This window comes from Bos taurus, chromosome 10 (genome assembly GCF_002263795.3).
Source record: "Bos taurus isolate L1 Dominette 01449 registration number 42190680 breed Hereford chromosome 10, ARS-UCD2.0, whole genome shotgun sequence".
In the NCBI taxonomy this organism is placed as follows: Eukaryota; Metazoa; Chordata; class Mammalia; order Artiodactyla; family Bovidae; genus Bos; species Bos taurus.
In genome coordinates, this window is record NC_037337.1 from 14,590,014 (window position 1) to 14,611,000 (window position 20,987).

Consider the following 20,987-nt stretch of genomic DNA (forward strand, 5'->3'; position numbering starts at 1 on the left):
CTTCTGTTGAAATTAGTTCTAAAGAAGACAACATGTCAATCCTGAAAATGCTCCCAGTTGCTGCAGAATATCATATGCTTTTGATATAATGTAGGAATCCTATTTACCCCAGTTAATGTAACTTTCTGACGGCCTTGTGAACTGAGTACTGTTTTAAGGGCTGGTTGGCTCTTGAGGAACCCTTTCAGAACAGTGCATGGAATACAACATTATAAACCTCCCTGCAAGTCTGTGTGTGTTTTTAAACCAAAACTAAAAAGCTGGTAACAGAGCCACTTTGAAGTAGTATTTATTTTAGAATCATAAACACGAGAGTAACTTAACTTGTGGATCCCTTTTAGCTCTTTAGTAATTGCAGAATTATATTTTGCTGCTGTTATATTAGAATAATTTTAAATTATTTTGAAACATGTATTTTAAGTGCTAATGCAAAGGTAAATGAAAAACACTTTTTAAATGTGTGCAGTATGTTTATTTTCTCCAAAAGTATCATCAACTAAATAAAATCCCTACAATGGAAGTCATTGATGAGCAAGCTGGTTTGGTCAGACATTATACAAACTTTGGTATATCACAGAATGCTTTGTTGTACTTGTGAATTCTCACCTAACCTGAATTTACATTCCATGGTGATAAGATGGTAAATGTAGTGTTATTAAAGTAAATGAACACATCAAAAAAAAAAAGAAAGAAAGAATGTTTCTAAAATGTTTTTGCTTTTGGCACCCTATTGATAAAGTGTGGTGCGTTCCATTTTTCACTGATATAAAGGTTTCATTGTATCGTAACCTTTTCTTGATGACTCAGGTCCATGTTTTGAACACAGCACTGAACTAAACTTTGATGTATTGATGTCCTATAGGGTTATAGAATTGTGGGGATCCTGCCTTTCTCTTTTAGTGAATTTCCTAGCCATTTTGCCTGTGTTATTTTGCTTTGGCACTCAGCAGTATGCTTGGGCTTTTTGAGGTGTATAGAACCATTTGCTCCCAGACTAAATGGCCCTACAAGGATATGCTGATCTGCTTCATGCTTTTCTTGTGTTCTCTCTTGTGATCACCTCTGTTTTCTGTGGTGACTTGACTTGTTAGTGACTACTAACATTCTTGTCAGTGACTCCTTGTTAGCCTGATGATCTGATCATCTTGTCTTCAGTCTTTACACTCCTCACAGTGACTGATAGCAAAACTGAAAGGTATCAAATGAAATTGGATACCCAAGTGCTATGTGTAAGGTCAAACACACTCATCTGAGAAGAGCAAATAAGACTGATGAAGTAAAATGAGTGGACATGTGTTCATTCATTTCAGCAGATAGTTCTCAAAAGTGCCGACTGTATACTAGCCCAGGTTGACCAGACCATGCTCAGGACAGCCTCCAAGACCAGAGGGAATTGGGCTTCTGGGCAAGGCTCCCAGGTCAACTGCAAATTAGGTGAGTCAGGGTAGAAAGGCAGAGGCACAGTCGCAGATCCTGGGCCAATGCGGTGTGCCGGGACCCAGGAGGCTATGTAGCCATCCAGAGCTCTCCCTAGCACCTGGGCTCCCAGTTTGACTGGCAACAAAGGACTGGCCACACTGGTGATGGTAGATGGGAACAGAGAGGTGATAGCTGAGTCACCGAAATCCAGGGCTGGCTGGAGCCAGCCAGGAAATCAGTGAATTGAGGTGCTGGAAACTACAAAGACTGAAGTGGGCACTTCCCCCGTGAGCCTACCCAGCCACAGACTTGGAAAAGATAATGGTGCGGAAATGAGTAATTATGCTTCCGCATAGGGTGAGTACTGTACAACCCAGGAACAGGAGGGTTTGTTCTACCAGAAGAGTGTGTGTTCTGGGGGTAGATTAAGAGAGGGCCTTGAGGAGACGTGGCATTTAAGCTAGGTCCTAAAGCATGAATAGAAGTTCACAAGGTCCAATGTCAGACAGAAGGGCTTGAAACTGTCTGGCAAGTCATTTTTGAGTTCACAGATGTATTTCATAATGTTCAGGATATCTAAAATATGACAGCCAGAAAAAAAATGGATTATTACTGAGTGTATATATATGTGTTTCAAGCATATTACAGCTAAAAATAAATTTCTCTCTAACATCTGTAGGTGCTCAGCAGGACAGTTAACAAATTTCTGATATATACCTCTGTTTACTTATTCCTTTTACTAGGAAAAAGTGAATTCCTGTAAGTCATGATCAGAAGTATCTTCTACATAATAGGTTATAAAATCAACACAAAAAAATTGGTTGTGAGACTCCTCTGCTGGTCCAGTGGTTAAGACTCTGCCTGCCAATGCAGGGGACATGGGTTCAATCCCTGCCTGGTCCAGGAAGATTCCACATGCCACAGGACATCTAAGCCCATGCGCCACAACTGCTGAGCCTGTGGTCCAGAGCCCACGAGCCGCAACTACAGAGCCCTCATGACAGACCACTGCAGCCTTAGAGCCTTAGAGAATTGTGCTCCGCAACAAGGGAAACCACACAGTGAGAAGCCTGCACAGCACAACTCGAGGGTAGCCCCCGCTTGCCACAGCTAGAAAAATCAGTTGTAACTCTTCATATTAGTAACCCAAAATGAGTGATTCAAAAGTGAAATTAAGAAAACAATTCAAGTTAGTTAGCATCAAAAATGATCAAATAGTCATGAATAAATTTAACAGAAGTAGAAAACTTCCACATTGAAAATTACAAAACATGTTTGAAAGAAATTAAAAGACTTTAACAGAAAAATATCCCAGATTCATGGAATGGAAGACTTAGTGCTGTTAAGATGGCAGTACCTCCCAACTGCTCTAAAGACTCAATACAATCCCAGTGGATTCTTGTAGAAATGAACGAGTTGATCCCAGAATTTATATGGAAATGCAGAGGAGTCAGAGTATCCAAAGCAGTCTCAGGGGGAGAAAAAACAAAGAGGATTCAAACTTCCTGAGTTTGAAACATATTACAAGTTACAGTAATCAAGATAAGGGTGGTTCTGGCATCAGAATAAATGTGTGGAATGTCCTGTCCAGCTGAAAAGGACTGCTAAGTACAGATCATCATAGAGAAACTTATTTCTGTTTTCTATTTTTTAACTTTGACATTTGTATTGAGGTATAATTTATATAACATAAAATCCATTCTTATAAAGTGTACAGTTCAGTTCCAGAACATTTTCATCACTTCACAAAGAAACCCAGTACCTGTTAATAGTAACTCCTGGTTCCTCTCTCTCCTCCAATCCCTGGCAACCACTAACTAATCTATTTTCCTTCTCTGTGAATTTCCCTGTTGTGGACATTTAATATAAAATTGGACATGTAATATCTGGCATTTTGTGTTTGGTTTCTTTCATTTAGCGTAATATTTCCAGGGTACATCCATGTTGAGGTATTTGTCCGTATTTATGGTCAGGTAACACTCCCTTGTATGGATGTACCACATTTTTGTCTGTCTTTCATCAGTTGATTAACATTTGGGCTGTTTCCACTTTTTGACTATCAGGAATAATGTTGCTGTGAACATTTGTGTACAAATTTATATGTGGATGTATGTTTTTAAATCTCTTGGTTATATGTACCCCATAGTGGAATTGCTGGGTCACACGAAAATCCTGTTTAACTTTTTTTTTTTTCCATTTTAACAGCGTTTATTGCTTAATATTATCCAAGTAGTACATGTTTAGAAAACCATAGGCAAGTAAAGTACCGGAAAATGCCAGGGTCACCCATAGTCACCTATCCAGTGGTGGGCCCGATTACACTCTTTCTATACATCCTTTATGCCTTTGTTTTCTCTTATATGTGTATTAACATTGTATTTAACTTTTTGATGAACTTCCAAACTGCATTTTACAGCAATTGTAGCATGTTACATTCCCATCAGCAATGTATGAGGATTCAGATTTCTCCATGTTCTTGTCAACACTTGTTATTTTCAGTTTTGTTTTTTTTTTTAATTGTAGTCATTCTGATGGATATGAAGTAGTCTCTCATTGTGGTTTTGATTTGCATTTCCCTTATGACTTAATGATATTGAGCATATTTTCATGTGTTTAGTAATTGTTTGAATATCTTCTTTTCACTTCTATTCAAGTGCATTTTCTCTTTTTAAATTGTTTTTTATTTTTAAATTACTAGTTTTGAGTTCTTAGAGTTCTTTATGTACTCTGGATACTCGATTCTAAATCTTCTCTCCCATTCTATGGATTGTTTTTTCACTTTCTTGATGGTGTCCTTTGACACATGAAAGTTAAAATATATATATACATATATATGTGTGTGTGTGTGTGTGTGTATATATATTTTAACTTTGAGGCCTTTCTGGTTTGATCACAGGTTAGGAAGCTTAGATCTCCACACTGTCCCCATCCCACCTCTGGCAACCACATAAAAGTCCTTAGAGTTCCTTAGATGACAGTTTGAAAACCACTGATTATAGCCCAAACAATCATTCTGTAAACCTGTATTAATCCCAGAGTTAGGTACAGGGGATAGGGAATTAGTTAAGATACAATTGCCAGTAGGCTCTGCTTTAGTTAAGGGGACAGGCTCGTAAGCAATCATATATGAGTTGAGTTGAGTTCAGTCGCTCAGTCACTTCCGACTCTTTGCGACCCCATGGGCTGTAGCCTGCCAGGCTTCCCTGCCATCACCAGCTTTAAACTGCAGCTAGTGTAAGTGGTATGAGACTTGATGAGCTCTCAGAGGAGTACAGTGACTGCTGTTTTACCTACTCACATAAATGAGCATGTATGATAAGGCATTTAATGATGTTTGCAGCCAATAAATTCTAGAGTCTTCTGTCCATGGGATTTTCCTGGTAAGAATCCTGGAGTGGGTTGCCATTTCCTCTTCCAGGGAATCCTCCTGACTAGGGATCGAACCCAAGTCTCTAGCGTCTCCTGCATTGCCAGGCAGATTCTTTATCACTGAGTCACCTGGGAAGCCCCCTTATAAATTCCATGTGTACCCAAAGTGTAGACAAGGTGCAGGGGATACACAGAGAAGAGAGCTTGTAATGAAGCGGGTGGTAATATACCAGTGGGCTCTACAGAGAAAGGAAGCCCCAGGGCCAGTAGGAGTTGGCCTCACAGATACTTGAGGCCCATATGGAGTTCAGCATGGCTGCAGTGCTTGGCAAAGTATTAAAACAGATGAAGCAACAGCCAGGTTTAGAAAAATCTTTAAACATTGTACCCAAAAGCATTTGCAGAAATGAAAGAGGAGGGGGTGGGTGAAAGGGTTTTAAGCAGAGAATCAACAGAACCAGATTTGTGTTTTAGAAAAGTCACTCTGACAGGCTTGTGGAAAGTGGTTTGGGAACAACAGGAATTTACTGTGCTTATAGTCTTGATCAGAAAGTATGCAGACTTTTCACTAGGACAGCCTTAGCATGTTTGCAGGGTGTTTAGGAAATAGAATAAACTGAATTTGGTGAATAATTGGACGTAGGGGAGAGTGGGAGGATGGAATCAGAGAAGCGTTTGGCATGGGCAGTCAGGGCCTCACTGAGATGGGGCACAGACACACACATACAGAGGAGATAATTAGCGTTTTGTTCATAGGACAGCACTAAGCACCTCGTTCAAAACTCAATTCCGGGCTTACCTGGAGGCTCAGTGGTAAAGAACCCACCTGCCAATGCAGGAGACACGGGTTCAATGCCTGATCCGGGAAGATCCCACATGCCTCAGAGCAACTAAGCCCACACGCCATAGCTACTGAGCCTGTGCTCTAGAGCCCACGAGCCACAGGTCCTGAAACCCACGTGGCCGGGAGCCCATGCTCTGCAACAAGAGAGGCCACTGCATAAGAGGTCCACACCCACACCCAGAGAGTAGTCCCTGCTTTGTGCAACTAGACAGAAACCCACACAGCATCAAAGACCCAACACAGTCAAAAATAAATAAAGTTATTTTTTGAAAAACTATCAATTCCTGTTTCAGACTCAATTATAAGAAATACATCAGCTAAAGTTTTAAGTTCCCAGGCTTTTTTATTGCCTGTCTTCCTAGTACTGTATCTATTCATAAGTATTTGTTGAATGAAATTTATGTGTAATTATAAGAAGTTACTACTTTTTTTAAGACTCAGAAAACCAAATCCAAAAAATAATAGTGTATGATGAGGAGATACTTAGCTAATAAATACAGTCCTTTATCAAAACTCACAAGTCTGGCCTTAACCTTTATGATTTACCAGCTGTTTTCCACTGTGTTCCCAATGTCACATTGCTTTCCCACTACACTGTTTTACAGATGAGGAAACTGGGGGCCAAAGGACACAGCTCTTTTTATTACACTGTAACTGCCTTGATAGAAGCAAAAAGTGACAGCTGAACATTCTGGCATCAAAGGGAGAGATTATTTTTCAAAACTGTAAAAGAAGACAACTTAGAAAGCATTGCAGACATGCCCCCAGGGCAGAAGTATATTACAACACAGCACTGTCTATAAGAATGACTCCATGCCTGTAAAAAAGAATTGAATTCTCTTCTGCATATTCTGTTTAAGTTGGCAGGGAGGAGATTGACTTCTTTTAGAAAGATTTATGTATACAAAAGGATTGGCTATTAAACCACTATTACCTTTTAAAAATTCCTTCATGGAGAATCACTCCTTCTTAGGTTGACTGAGGGCTGGTTAACTGGGAAGCTGCTAGGGTATGCACATAGGTGCTTTCTGGGAGTGGAGGTAGGGGTGTGGATGTGTGAACTTGGCTGTCTCATAATACCTCCTTGGAATTCAAAGAGTGGTATTAACCAGCTCCAGAGGGAATAATACCCATTCATTTTTCGCCCGAGGGCCTCCACCATAATTCTGATTTCTGAAGTTAGCCAAGAGTAAAAGGAATACCCCCACCCTTCCTGCTTCCAGCATCCTAGGGTGGCCAGTTGCTTTCATAGAACGTAAATTGCAGGTAGTTTAAGTGAGACAAGAGTCGATGGCCTGAGCTGTCTGACAACCCATGCCTGCCTGGAGCTTCCCACCACAGTGGCTGACACTCTAACCACTGGCTTAAATGGGTGTTGATGATGTGGGATTTCATGTTATTTGTGACTTGTACAACTTAATGACTGGGAGGCATTAGAAACTTGGTAAGTTAATACAAGTAGATACATAATAGTTGTATCCTCCTGCAGTATTGTTAACCAGATCTCTGTCTCAGAATGTCGGGAATGTATAATTGGGATCCTGAAAACCGATATTCCTCTTTTATGTAAGGCAATCTTTTGAAATCTAATACTTCTTTTGAAAAGTCTAGTATGTTTAAATTAATGCAGTTTGAGTGGTTTGAAGATTGAAAATAGGTTAGCATTAAGGCCATGATTCCTTTAGTAATTACTTTTTCTTTTGGTAATAACTGTTTCTTTTTTTTAATAACTGTTTCTTTAGAAATGACATTAACATTCTACCAAAACACAGCAGTAATCCAAAAGTTAATGTTCTGTTCATTTATAATTATATTTAATTCATATTTATGAGTTGTTGGGAGGAAGGAGAAAGAAGGAAGGAAATTTTTAAAATGTAACAGAAGAAGCAAGTTAAAAACAGAAATTTTCCTGATAGTCTGAAAAATATAGTCGTTTAAAGTGGGAAAAAATAATTTTTAAATACAGCTATATAAAATCAGATTTTATTAGCTACTGCTGAAAAATATATATATTTTTATTCTTAGTGGCACTGAATGAATTCAGTGGATAGATTTTTTTTTTTTACTTCTTTTTTACTAATCAAAATATTAGCATAAACATCCCTATGATCTTGATCTTGGTAAGTCAATTAGATTAGTGTGTTTTTTTAGACAGGGAAAATTCTGCATCTTCAGTCATTGAACAAGTAGCTTTGTGTTGTTTTCTTTGAATTGTCCACGAAGCCTGATGTATTATTAATGAATTAATTTCTTGGTGGTGAAGGCTCGTGAATAGCTTCTGTGAATGGGCAGTTGCCTGGTGGGGCCAGTTTTGGCTGCTGTCATTTAACATGTGTTGCTCTATTGTGAAGTCTTATCCAGCCGTAGGACAGTGCTCGTTTAATCCACCGTGATGGGACCTATACACCCCGAGCCCACGTTGGATGCCAGGGTCAGTTACGCAGCAGCTCGGGCTGGGACACTGCTCTGCCTCACTGCCGAGTCGCTGTAATCATTTTGCCTGCCGTTAATTTTCCCTAAACCAGGGGGAACATGTCTGTGAGCTGTACAAATGTTCTCAAAAGAGTCCAAACTGGTCGGCTGGGGTGTTGCCTCCATTCCAGAACGGAGGCAGCATTCCAGGGAGTGTTAAACTCCTTCCTTCCTCCTGGAAATGGAAGCGTCTGGGCCCATGAGATCCCTGATGTTCTGAGGTCCAGAGTAGCAGATGGCATTATGATTTTCCAAATCCTGATGAACGTTCTAACTGAACTTGTTCATTTCACAGTATGTAGTTCTATTTTTTTCACTTCCTCTCCCTTCCTCCCCCTCTGTTCCTCTCTTTGTTCCTCTCATACTGGCTAATTTTAAACTGATTCAGTATCTCCTTTAGCCAGCTTTCAGTCCTCTTGTCTTTGTGTTTATTGTATGGGACCAGGTATGGCACAATTTGACATACAATTCTCAACCTGCGACTCACAGCTGACATCACCTTTGAATTGGTTTATAAAAATGTGTAAGCAGATACGGCCGACACTCCTGCACCGTGAAGCCGCTGGAAGTTCTGTTCTTTCCTGTATCTGTAGCTGGCAGTGTGGGTGGCACCGGCAGTAATTATTTTAACTAACAGTTGAGTGAACGTTCAGGAGGACACACAGTGTGGTGATGGGGACTTTGGATTTCAGCAAGTTCCCTGAGTCTATCTGGATAGCGTTCTGGCTTGTTGATTTTTCAGGACACGGACCTGCCAGGTTCTTGCCCTTGAACAGTATGTGGATGTAGTTCAGCTGTTTCGATGTTAACCCTTTACCAATGAAAAAAGGAATAATTCCTTTGATTTAGGAACTGTTAAGAGCTCTTTCACTCCTGGATTTTCCTCTTGCATTTTTGTTTAATATAGTTTATGATCTACCTTTAAGATTGCTTTTAATCAGCACTCCTACACATAGAGCCTGGTGAAATGCTGGTGTGTACATTAACATTATAATTTAGGTCTTGGATCAAACATGTGTAAGCTGGACTTTTCCTGAGGAAAAAAAACTAACCTTACCAGTATATGAAATTCAAACACTATATAGGGACTAGGTAAAACCACAGGTAGGAATTGCTGAATAATTACCTTTAGACTGGCCTGAACAGGAGGCTTCCCACGAGGGTGAGCTCATTTAATGGTTCCTAAAACTCAATCTTGTGGATGTCAGTGGTCATGCTTGATTATTTGCACCAGTGTTTTATGAAAAAGCAATAGAAATGCATTGGGAGGCTACAGGGAGAGTGGTAGGGAACAATAACAGGTTTTACTTTTGTAAATGAAATCCCTTTGGTGTGAGACAAACATGTTTCTTTCTGCTATGCCTAACCCATTGAAAAGGAAGACAGATATGAATGTCAGTGTGTCTGTGTGTATATGTGTGTGTACCATCAGATAGGCTCCTCTAAACAATACTGTGAACTATAGCTTATGACCAACAAGAGACCTAAAATAAAAAGAGGAAAAAAGATGTTCGTTGACTTGGGAAAAGAAGCAATTGCAAATATGGTTTTAAGAGATTAATCCATTTCAAGTTTTCCACCTACTAATTTTCAAGGAATTTTATGAAACACAAAGATCTTTGCCATATGTTTAGAAAGTATCTGAGTAAATGTAAGTCTTTTAAATGACAAAAAAAAAAAAAGAAAGGGTTAGTTTTGACATAAATGACAAAGTTTATCTTCTGTTTTATCCCAGTACTGAAGAACTGCCAAAACATTTAGGAGAAAATGGGGAGGAGGGTGGGGACTGCATAATCTCAAATTTCAGAGGTTCCTTTAGAACTGTTTATTTATATTTTGTGTTTTTTATAAGCCGTCTGGTCGTGATGTTCTCTTGGCTAGTATCTGGTTATCCTATGATTTAACAGTTTGCGGGTAAGGTGGATGTTTCAGTGGTGAAAATTCTAGCCTTTTGCCCCTGGTTCCAGGTCCACCTGAGACAAGTTAAATGAGCTGATACTGTCAGCCAGGACCCAGTGGATAGAACTTCACACCCAAACGCCCACACGTGTAATTTGTCACTTCTGGCAACCCAGAGCATGGGGTGACCCGGCATGGAAATTGAATCATCTTTCACTTTCTCTGCTCAAGTCTTGATGTGGAGTGAGATGAGTAAGACAAGGGCTCCGTGGTCTCCAGCTGAAGAGGGTCAGAGGCTTCCTTTTCTGATGACGTCCATCTGCAAGCCTTCCTAAACTCAAAGCCTCTTTCTCACCCCAGTGCTGTCCATCATTGCATCCTGCAGATGAGATCAGTTCTATCTGATGGTGAAATCAAAAATAGACTTTAGGGTCAAAACACTTATTGTTCCCTGACAAAGTGGCCACATTTTTAAGTAAACTAAGTGTTCTGAACAAGCATTGATTGAATTTGTATAAGCCTGGTGTGGAATTCTGATTTACTAATATATTAACCAGACTGAATTACTCTCTGACTGAGCACTTGTCTGTCCATTTCCCACCTCTCTCTGATGAGATGTGACTGCCTTTTTCCCCCACTGGCTACAGTCGGTTATAGCAGAAACTTACAGATGTGAACATTGAGAACCTTCAAAATATTAAAACTGGGCTAATTTCCCAGAATCTCCCATTGGCTTACACTTCAGAGGGGTAGATTTTTGGTTTGGAGATGACTTCTGTGGAGATTGTTTTTAATATATGTATTTATTTGGCTGTGCTGAGCCTTAGTTGTAGCATGTGGGATCTAGTTCCCTGACCAGGGATGGAACCTGGACCCCTTGCATTGGGAATGCAGGATCTTGGCCACTGGACTACCAGGGAAGCCCCTGTGGAGACCTTTAAAGGCGAGGGTTCTGTTCTTTTGTTTGTGTGTGTGTCTTCCCCACACCCCAGCCCCGGCCGAGCAAGCAAGGTTTCCTCCCCAGTCAAGAGCAGATTTGCCCTGTGGATCCTGCCAGTTGTTTCACAAAGATACCACTTTAAGGCAGTGAACAGAGGAGGATCAAAAAACAACTTGAGATCTGATAAAGCAAAATGTTGTACACAGTCTGACATGAAGCCACTGGAATCACAGACACTCTTCCACCTCAGCATTGTGGACAGACATGGAGCAAGCTAGGAGAGCTATGCCAATCAGTATGAACGCCAGTGTGCAGGAGCCAGGCCAAAGGAACATGAGGCTTGAATTAGTTTTAAAATGTTAGAGCATAGCTCTCAGTTCTGGGCAGACCATAGGTGACTATCTGATGTTAATTACCTATTGGCTTGATGGCTTGACACCAAGAAGTCTATAAATAGGCTATTAGAAAGGATGGCCATATTTCGCTTAACTTGTCTGGTTTAATCTACTAATCACAGCACAGGTGACCTCAGAATTCACTAGTGTGGCCAACACCTTGAGATTCTTGAGAATTTGTCCTACTATCTTCTTTCTGTTTTACTCCAAGTAAGTGTAAAATCTTGGTTTGGAGGAATGTCTCTTGCACACAAGAAGGAAACATAACACAGATTAAGATGTTCAAGGTCCCTTCACCCCTAGGTGCTTCTCTGGCAGTCAGGATGGAAGAAAGTAGGAAACCAAAGATGGTATATTCCAGCCCTCTAGACTCTCCTAGTTTCGTCCCCATCATTCTTAGCAGTGCACATCTTATCTCCTTGAACAACACTAATTCTTCCAGGGTGTAGATTAAGTATCAGTCATCTTGCAGTGCCCACCCAAGGACCTTTGATATGGTAGAGGGTCAAGAAAATTGTTGAATGAATGAAGCAATAAATAAGTAATGAATGGTTGTATCATTTTTATACAGTATTTTGTGTCTCTGCCTATCAGTGTCTGAATTCACCACCACATCATTGTCAGATTCCATTGTCATCTTTTATTATGAATTAAAGGCAAAAATTAAATCCTCAGGTACATTTTTAAAGCAAAGGTTCCTCAACCTTTTTTCCAATTGAATAGTTATACCAGGCTTCTCCATTATTCAAAACAGAACTCTACTAAAAACCTGGACCTCAATGAGTTAAAAAAAAAAAAAAACTCCTTACCTTTTAACTTTTAAACTTTCTATTTTGACATCGTTTTAGAGTCACATGCAGTTACAAGAAATAATGTAAAGACATCCTGTGCATCCTTAACCCAGTTTCCCCCAGTGGTAACAGTTCGGAAGTACAGTACAATATCACAACCAGGAAATTGACACTGATATAATCCACTGAGTTTATTCAGATTCTGCCAGTTTTACATGCACTACTGAGTGTGTGTGTGTGTGTGTGTGCGCGCGCGTGCATGGGTGCACACTAGCATGTGTGTGAACATAAATAACACAGATCCTTTAAAGCCAAGGAACATCATGGTTTAAAAAAAAACTATGCCTCTGAAATAATGATTTCCTTTTTAAGTAAGTCATTTCAAAAGTGTTTTTCTCATTTGTGTTGTCTCTGTTTGGAGTGTCCAACTTACCTGCCTGTTCTCAAGGTAACAGAGTGCAGTTTTTTGGCATCCTTACTCTGCAGCGGAACTAGCAGCTGTGGTTGGAGTTGGACCTCCTTCCCTGCCCCTCCTCATTGCAGGTCCGCACACATACACACACTCAGATTTTCTGCTGCTTACCTTTCTTTATGCTTGAGTACCTTGCTGACAAGTGCTAATAACAAAATGCCCAGAGAGAGTCCAGCTGAAGTTAGCATACATTAAACATTCTGAACTTGTCCTTTTGCTCATAGATTGTGCATAATTAATAATTAAACAGTTTCTGTTGTAATGGGTTGACCTTCCTGAACCGTTCATTATTCACAAGGCAAAGGCATCACTCAAACCTTCTTCCTGTTGTCCTTCACAGTTCCCTAGCTTGCCGCCTGCTTGCGCTGCAGTCGTTTAGCACGAGGGGCTGGCCAGGTAGTTCACAAAACCTCTGAGACTTGAAGGCTGTACTCCGTGATGACCAGAATTGCTTACTGAAATGGCCACGGCAGTTTTTAATACATCAGTTGCCTGTTCTGTAACAAGATCCAGCTTGTGTCCCGTGAAAGTGAAGTCGCTCAGTCATATCCGACTCTTTGCGATCCCATGGACTGTAGTCTACCAGGCTTCTCTGTCCATGGATTTTCCAGGCAAGAGTACTGGAGTGGGTTGCCATTTCCTTCTGCAAGGAAATTGTGTCCCTTTAAGCAGGACACTAAAAGTTGATTTGGGACCAGAATCTCAGGTCATGACTTGTGGTTAAGGTTGTATCCACTGTTTTTGTTCCATACCTCCATGCTCAGAAGTTCAACAGAGAAGTGTCCCACAGAAGCCCTCACGGTGAGGTGTGGCACCTAAGCTCCTAAAGACAGTGACTTCTGTTAACAGTTTAGAGTCTCTTTCGGCCAGTGCTGAGCTGTTGGTGTAACTGCTTCTCTAATTTACATTTTTAGAATGTATTTTTTTCTTCATTTTGCCTGAACCCGTGTTTCACAGAGAGCATTTCTGATAAGTAGCAGCAAAAGTATTAGGACTTCAGAGATGCTCTGAACCCTTGGGTATGTCTCTCTCTTGCTCTAACTCTAAGGTGGATGACTGCTTGCCCTCCCTGGGGGCCACGGAGACGCCGGAGCAGCTTTCCTGTGAGCCTCCCCATCCCCTTTGCACAGATTGGAATTAGATAACAGAATAGACAGGTTCTTGGAGATTTTTTTTGCATCCTGATCTAAACTAACTTCTAATTTTACTTGCTTTTAAGCTTGTTTTTAAACAAGAAAAGTATACCTGAAAAGTCCTTCAGCGTGGTGACCGCTGTCAGATCTGTCTGTTCCTCTGGGGTGTTAACAGCCTGCGTGCTTCTGTGGGTTTGGAGGAGGCTCTCCGAGGACTCCCTGCCTCCATGTCTACATGTAGCATTCTTGACACCCACCTACCCAGGCACTAGTCAGTCTTCTGTATCTCAGAAAATTCTCCTCTGAGATACACAAGAGACATGGATTTTAAAATGAAAAGAAGTATCTGGCATTATGCATGTGAGATTAGAATTCCCCCTGCATCTTTGATGACCGATTCTTTCCAGGCACCACTGTGATGAAAATCCACTCGGTGGTTCTGCAAAGTCGACTTGTGCTGGCATTTTCACAAGTGAAATAAATTATTCATGGGTACCACCCAGTGTTCCTTGGTTTTATATTATGAGGAACTTAACAGGCTACAATATCAGGTCTTAAATAAAATTAACTACCCATGCAAAGATGTCACAGTTCCCTCGTTTTGTCTCTCATCCATGTTAAAATGACATCTTCATCAAGTTGCCTATAGTTCATCAATTTACTCTTGGTATCATACTTTGAAATGAGGCCCACATCAGCATCACGTTTTACACCAGGATCTTTGTAGAAAACCAGTCTAGAATTTTAACCATCTTGGTAAATGTTCAGCCACGTTAAGACACTAAGCTTTTATTTCCCTAAACATTCATCTTAAAGCAACTGCTACTCAGATACTTCCAGTACTACCACGTCCCCAAAAATTTCAGAAAGGAATGACTTAGAAAAAATTAACTACCTGGTCAGAGTCCATAATTTTCGTACCTCAGACTTTGAAATATCTTTTTACTAACAGTGTTTGAGGCAGTAAAACGTCACTTCTTGAACTGGGCCTTGTAGAATCTCGCAGGTTGGTGATATATATGGCTTTCCTAAAACAGACTGGGCTGAAATTGATATCATGTTTTATTTTTGCTCTTCAAACTGATAGGACTTCCGTGACCGTTTTATAGTTCCTTTATCGAGGACTTGTCATGTTACTGTATGCCTTGTTTCTTTTGAGCAGACTATTCCATCAGCCCCCCATTTCTCATGTCCTCTCTATGTAACGCCTGCATGTAATCCCTTGAACTAGGCAAGATTTTATTTCGCTCCCATTTCCCTTTGTTTTCCTCTTGGAAGCCTTTCTCTACTGATGAGAATTTTAGCTTTATGATTACTAGCCTACCTCTCCTCTGGATGAACAGTCAATTCAAAGAGGACAGATATGCAAAAACTAAGAAACGTTTGGTTCACATTCTTTTTTTTTTTTTTAACCTCTTTGGGATTTTTTTTTTTTTTTTTTTTTTTGGGCTGCTTTGACCCCCTCAGTTCCTTTTGATTTAATTGTATTTTCCACCAGTTTCCAATTGTTTGAATTGGAAACAAAGCCTTAATAAGAGTTCTAGTTAATTTTCTGTCTTGTAATTACCGATCTCATTTTTCTGATAATTGGCCACAGCAATTATATGTATATTTACTAATCACAGAGGAGGCTGTGCAATTGTATCTATCTGCCACCATTGATAATGACACGCATATTGCAGAGGTGCTTTTATCATCTTCTTTTTTCCACTACATCAAAGCTATTTCCTCTCATTCTCAATAATGAATACATGCATGCATTTGACACAGTTGTGTGCTAGAGAAATTGTTTGGCTCCCACCAAATGCTGCATGCTCTGAGTTTCTTGCCTGCAGCGCTAGAAGGTTGTATGCAATGATATATTGCTCATCCAAATGGCCAAAGCACTCCAAAGCACAGTGAGATTAAAATAAGTCATTCCTTTGTTAATTTAAATAGGTGCATGTATCATACTTTGCAGGGCACTTTGTGTAGGGATGTCAGGGAGGAAAAAAGCCGCCGAAAGGTATTTTTAATAGCAAATGAGAATAGATGAGAATAGAGTCATTTGCAGCTGCCTACTTGATGTGGCTCTCTCGCTCCAACTGTAGGTCTAATGAGATGACTGTTAAAGTACTCTGCAGTGTAATTTCATTACATCCTGAGCTGCTGCACTATAAACACGGTGGCGCTCTCCGTCATTCTTGGAAAAACTCCTAAATTCTTAAAGCCCTCCTTTGCGAATGGTAATGGGGTTTGCTCCCTGTGTTACATGGTGATTGTGGTTTGTTGCTGTGCAGTTTCCTGCTCTTTTAGTGACTCCCATCCCCACCCTAGTTCTGCCACTGGTCAAAGTGGGCATTTTTCATGGCGTCCTTAAGTCAGTGGCTTTCTCCTGTGATGAGTTTGCCTAGACTGGCAAAGAGGCTGAAATTCTTTTTTAGTAAACAGCTCTTCCCCTTTCAAAGCTTTTCTATTAAAATGAAAGAAAAAACAAAAATCCAACTCTGACCCACATGACTCAGTTAAAGGCAAGCAGTTAAAAGCAACTGAATATACTAATACGTGTAAATAAAAAGAAAAGTGTAAATAAATAGCAAATCCAGTAAAAGAAACAAAGGTCAACAGAAGAATAATTTCACAGCTCTTTGTTAATTACACGACCATTTGTGTGTTACTTAAATAATCATTAATTTCTCATTTACACTTTCCTACCTTCTTTCCTACCCCGTGGCTATCATTGTCCTTTTTTCACCTCCCTTCCCTCTGCTCTCCTGTTTCTCACCATTATAAAATGTGTGTGGCTTTAAAGTTCGCATTTTTACATAAATGTGAAAGTATAGACGGTTTTTTTTTTAATTGGATGAGCCTTATTTTCCTTTCCACATGCTGGTGAATCCTTGTTATATAGTCATCTTTATTTGCTTCTTTGGGATGAGGGGTGGAGGGTATAAAGAAAGACAAGGAATTGCTGTGACTTTTGATGACTTGTTTTTCCTCCATCCCAGGATTCGCCCGTCCTTCCGGTTGGAGAGTTCTCCGAGCCATTTGTACATTTCATCACTCAGTGGTGAGCCTGTTTGCAAACATGCCATGCCCTCAATGTAAATGATACATGCCATTAACTCGGCGGCTCCGTGAGACCTTATGGCTCTCCCTGCTTCCTTTTGGAGACGGGAGGGACTTCGGGGCCTTGGGCAGATGGGGCAGCAAAGCTGAAGGAATTGTTCAAATTATGTAAACGTTATTTACACACAGGGTCATAAACGTACTTTAGAGGCTTTTTCCTGTTTTAATAAACTTCTGAGAATCAGGCTACTTCTTTGAGCACAGATACTGTTGCTATTCAGTTGTTTTGTTTTGTTTAAGAAATACACAATTTTATAGCCCCTGTTGCACAGACATGTGAAGCTTATTTTTATTAATGGGACCTCAAGTTACCCATAAAAATGCCTGTCACTTAGTGGAAGCAGAATAGTTTATTAATTCATCGGATTTTCAGTAAATAACTTTTATCTTTGGTCATATTTTAGACAAAATACTGGTGTCCCGTTTCAGTGAATTTTGATGTTAGAGAGGCCATGAAAACGTGGTTCCATTAGGCCCACTTTAACCTTTGTAAGTACTGAAAACCACAGGATTTAGATCAAAGGGGCCACAGAATCTCTGTCTCTAGGCAACCCCTTGTCATTTTACATCTGAGGAAGCAGGTGTAAGGGTTCTTTTCCAGCCGTCTGCCTTTTTCTTCCCCATAGAATGGAGTTTTCTTTTATTACCCCTTTCACATCATCCTCCTCTCCCCTACTGGGACACACCCCTGTGGCCCTGGAAGGCCCAATTCCCCCACTGCCACCGTCCTGCCTGCTCCCTCACCCTGACATGGAGAGAGAGGGAGAGGGAGAGGGAGACGGAAATTGGGAGCATAGAGATGACCGCCCTAAAGCAGGAGACACGACTGATCAGAAGCCGTTCTGCACATTCTGGAACTCCTTCCTAACTGCCTTTACTTCTCTTTCCCTGCTTCCTAAAGTCCTCATTTCATCACCCCTTCAGAATCACGTCCACTAGTGGAAGACGAGCCCTTCGTTCCTGTGGTGCCACAAGAGGTGCACTCAGGAGTCCTTGCTAACCCGGAATAGCTGAACACTCTCCCCTCCCCCTCCCCCATGAGCCATCTGATGATGATGCTCAAGTGAAACCAAGAAATATTCCTTAATATAAATGTCAAGCTTTATCACCTTTTTGACTAAGTGTAATATGTTACCTCTTAATAAAAATGTCTTATGTAGTTTATATTCCATACAAAACATATGTGGGGAAGAGATTTTTAAGCCCCAACTTCTAAAATTTTTATTAGCACTATTTCTGTTTATTTAAAATACTTATATAATATTCCATAGCTTGTAAAAACTAATTTCATTCTGCAAACATTTTATTTCCAAAACATGCCATGTTGTTAAAAAGCATACATATTGGTTAAACACTGGAATCCTAAGCTCATTAATACTAGAACCATTATCTAGAAATATGTATTAGTCTTTATTTTCTTTATGTGGAATTCCTAGTAACAGAAGCACATGATGGAAATGTCCCATTTTGAAATGTACACATTGGAAAACCGTGCAATTCCTGAGCTGCCTGGAGCGCTGGGTTTGGGTATCACCTGCTCAAAGATGTGGGGTTTGTGCCCTGACCACCCTGCTTATCTTGCTGTGTGGTCTGGGACCAACCTGGGGGTGGGGCCCATTCTGAGCAGATAGGGCCTTGCCTGCCTTCTGTCCAAAAAAATTGATCAGCTGTTATATTAAAGTTTTATGGAGACAGAGGGAGGGATAACCTGTGTTGAAATTTCCACAGATGTCAAGCCGAAACAGAAATGATAGTGGGTAATAGCCTTGTTTTCCCAAGAGATACAGCTACTTTGGAATGTCAGATTAGGAGTGTTACCAAATCTACTGGTGAGACAGCTTGAATTACTTGCTAATGGATGCAGTATTTGAGAGGTGCATATGGTTATTTATAGGGAAGGCAAATGTCCTCCATGTCATTAACAGTTCGTAACTACGGTTCTTATTTACCAAATGATCATTAGATCTCTACTTAAAAAAAAAAAAAAATGTTGTCAGCAAATGCAGAGATTGTATGTTTGTTTGGTTTTTTTCTTGCTTGTTTGAGGTTCACTCATATGAAGAAAAAGTGTCTATGATTTTCCAGGTAACAGAAGCAGCAATCTCTTTTCATGACTTCATCCCACAGATACTCTGAGTTTAGTATAAATTGGCCATCACCTAAGCAGCTTACTCATGGTTACCTCAGTCCCACGAGTGGATGCTTCATCACCTAGCTAAGTACATGCTGCAGCTACTAATTACGCCTGTTGTATGTCAGATGAAATATTTTGCAAGAGGAATGTGATTCTTTAAGCAAACTTAACTTCCCCACAGATGTTTAATGAATTATCAACTTGCAGAGAAGCCAAAATAAATGAAAGACAAGATAATGTAATAACCCATTTATAATTTTGTAGCATTATCTAGATGTCTGACCCCTTTTATATATGACTTGTTATTCAGAGTAGTAATGAAGGAATGAGGTGTTTTCTCGTTTGACCTGATCGTCACATCTCTTTTATTATGGTCTTATCCCAGTTACCAAAAAAGAAGTATATTATTCCCTAAATTTATTTGAAATGATTGATAACCAAGTCAGGAAGAGAACATTGCTGCTTTTTTTCATAATTCGTTTCAAAAGTAGAATTAGGATAAATTTAAACTGATTGTCTGCATTACAAGAGTAACTCCAAAACAAAAAAAAAACTTTGTATTTTTGATTCATGAGCTTCCCCCCAAACCTGATATTTTGAAGGCCAAAATAAACAGGAGAGAATACATGCTAATGCCTTGACCAAGAATTGAACGTGGTAAATTTTGAAAACATTCAAATTCCAGAGCAAATAGCCAGTGGTGGGAATTATTGCACAGATTTACAAATGATATGGATAATGTGAGTTTTTCTCTTACAGCATGCGAAAGCAGCCAAAAGAAAGGCCGGCACCTGAGGAACTGATGGTAAGTGGATGTTTTTTAGTTACAGATTTAAAGTATCCACAGGCTCCAGAAAGCCAGTATAATTTACTTCATTTGGGTGGGTGCTCTTGAAGCTCACATCCGATAGTAGTTTTCACTTCTTAAAAACCCATCACCATTTTGAAGCTTCATGCAGAATCCTTTGCATTTGCCTCACACTCAAGGGTCCCAAGTTAATCTAGGTTACTCCTTGCCCTTATTTGCTGTTACAGCTTCTCAGAATTCAGAGGCTTGGTAACAGAAAGGATAGTCAGCATGTTAAGTTTTTAGTGCAATCCTAGAGGAAGTTCTGAGTGTGCCGTGGCGTGCTCTTGGATTCATGTAGAATGAAATTAGATTGGCTGGAAAAGATCAAGTAAATGTGACTCCTTAGTCCTTCCTCAGAAAGAGGCAACTGTGAGGCTGCAAGTGCTGTGTTCTCAGCTCCAAGGCCGCTTTCTTTGATTACAAATGACAGTTTTTAGTCAAGCAGGGAGAGGAACAGAGTCGTTCCCTAACAAATTCCCAAATGGTCATTTATTTAGTGCAGATTGTTGATTTGACAACGCACAAGCTGTTAGAATAACGTTAGCGTCGAGCATTGGTAAATAATAATTATCGTCTACTCTTTCTGATGTCTTGCATACCATTCCTTGTCTCTAGATTGTTGCAATCAGGATGAATTCTGATCAGTTTTCTCTCACCACTTTAAATAATAAGCATTTTATGATATCAATTCAAAGGTTTTTAGCCTTTGTATTTCATCCTTATAAATACTCCAAACACCCAAACTTCTGTGTAATACAGTTTTCATCCCCAAATATAATATAGCAGTATGTTTCCCTTTTACATAATATGTGCTTTCCAGGAAGGTAGTTTTCTTATTCATGTTACCCCTGGAGCAAAATCTCAGTTTTCAGGGTAGTTTCAAGTTAAAGTTCACCCCTAAAACCCCTGCAATTTATACTGTGCAGGTTGCATGTCTAGAATAAACTCATCTTTTTTTTTCTTTCTTTCTTTTTTTTTTTTTTGATGGGGAGGTCTCTGATGGTTGGGAAATTCATGCAGTTAGTCACATTTGAGGAAACTTGGAACAGGTTCTAGAGATGGAGACCCATTTACCTTGTACATTATCATGCTATGGCTGGATAGCTCAGCTATTAAAACAAAGGAATAGGGTTTCATAAAACAGATATATATGTGTAAACG

The 20,987-nt window shown here is 40.0% G+C and overlaps 1 protein-coding gene across 2 annotated transcripts in view; it reads left to right on the forward strand.

Moving 5' to 3' along the window:
• Positions 1-20,987, forward strand: part of MAP2K5 (mitogen-activated protein kinase kinase 5) — a 271,359-nt gene that overhangs the window by 208,185 nt on the left and 42,187 nt on the right. For both annotated transcript variants that reach the window (XM_024997213.2, NM_001206770.1), the window contains 2 exons: positions 16,722-16,783; positions 19,736-19,781. In XM_024997213.2, coding sequence (XP_024852981.1) covers positions 16,722-16,783; positions 19,736-19,781 — 108 coding nt within the window. The remainder of the gene's footprint in view (positions 1-16,721; positions 16,784-19,735; positions 19,782-20,987) is intronic.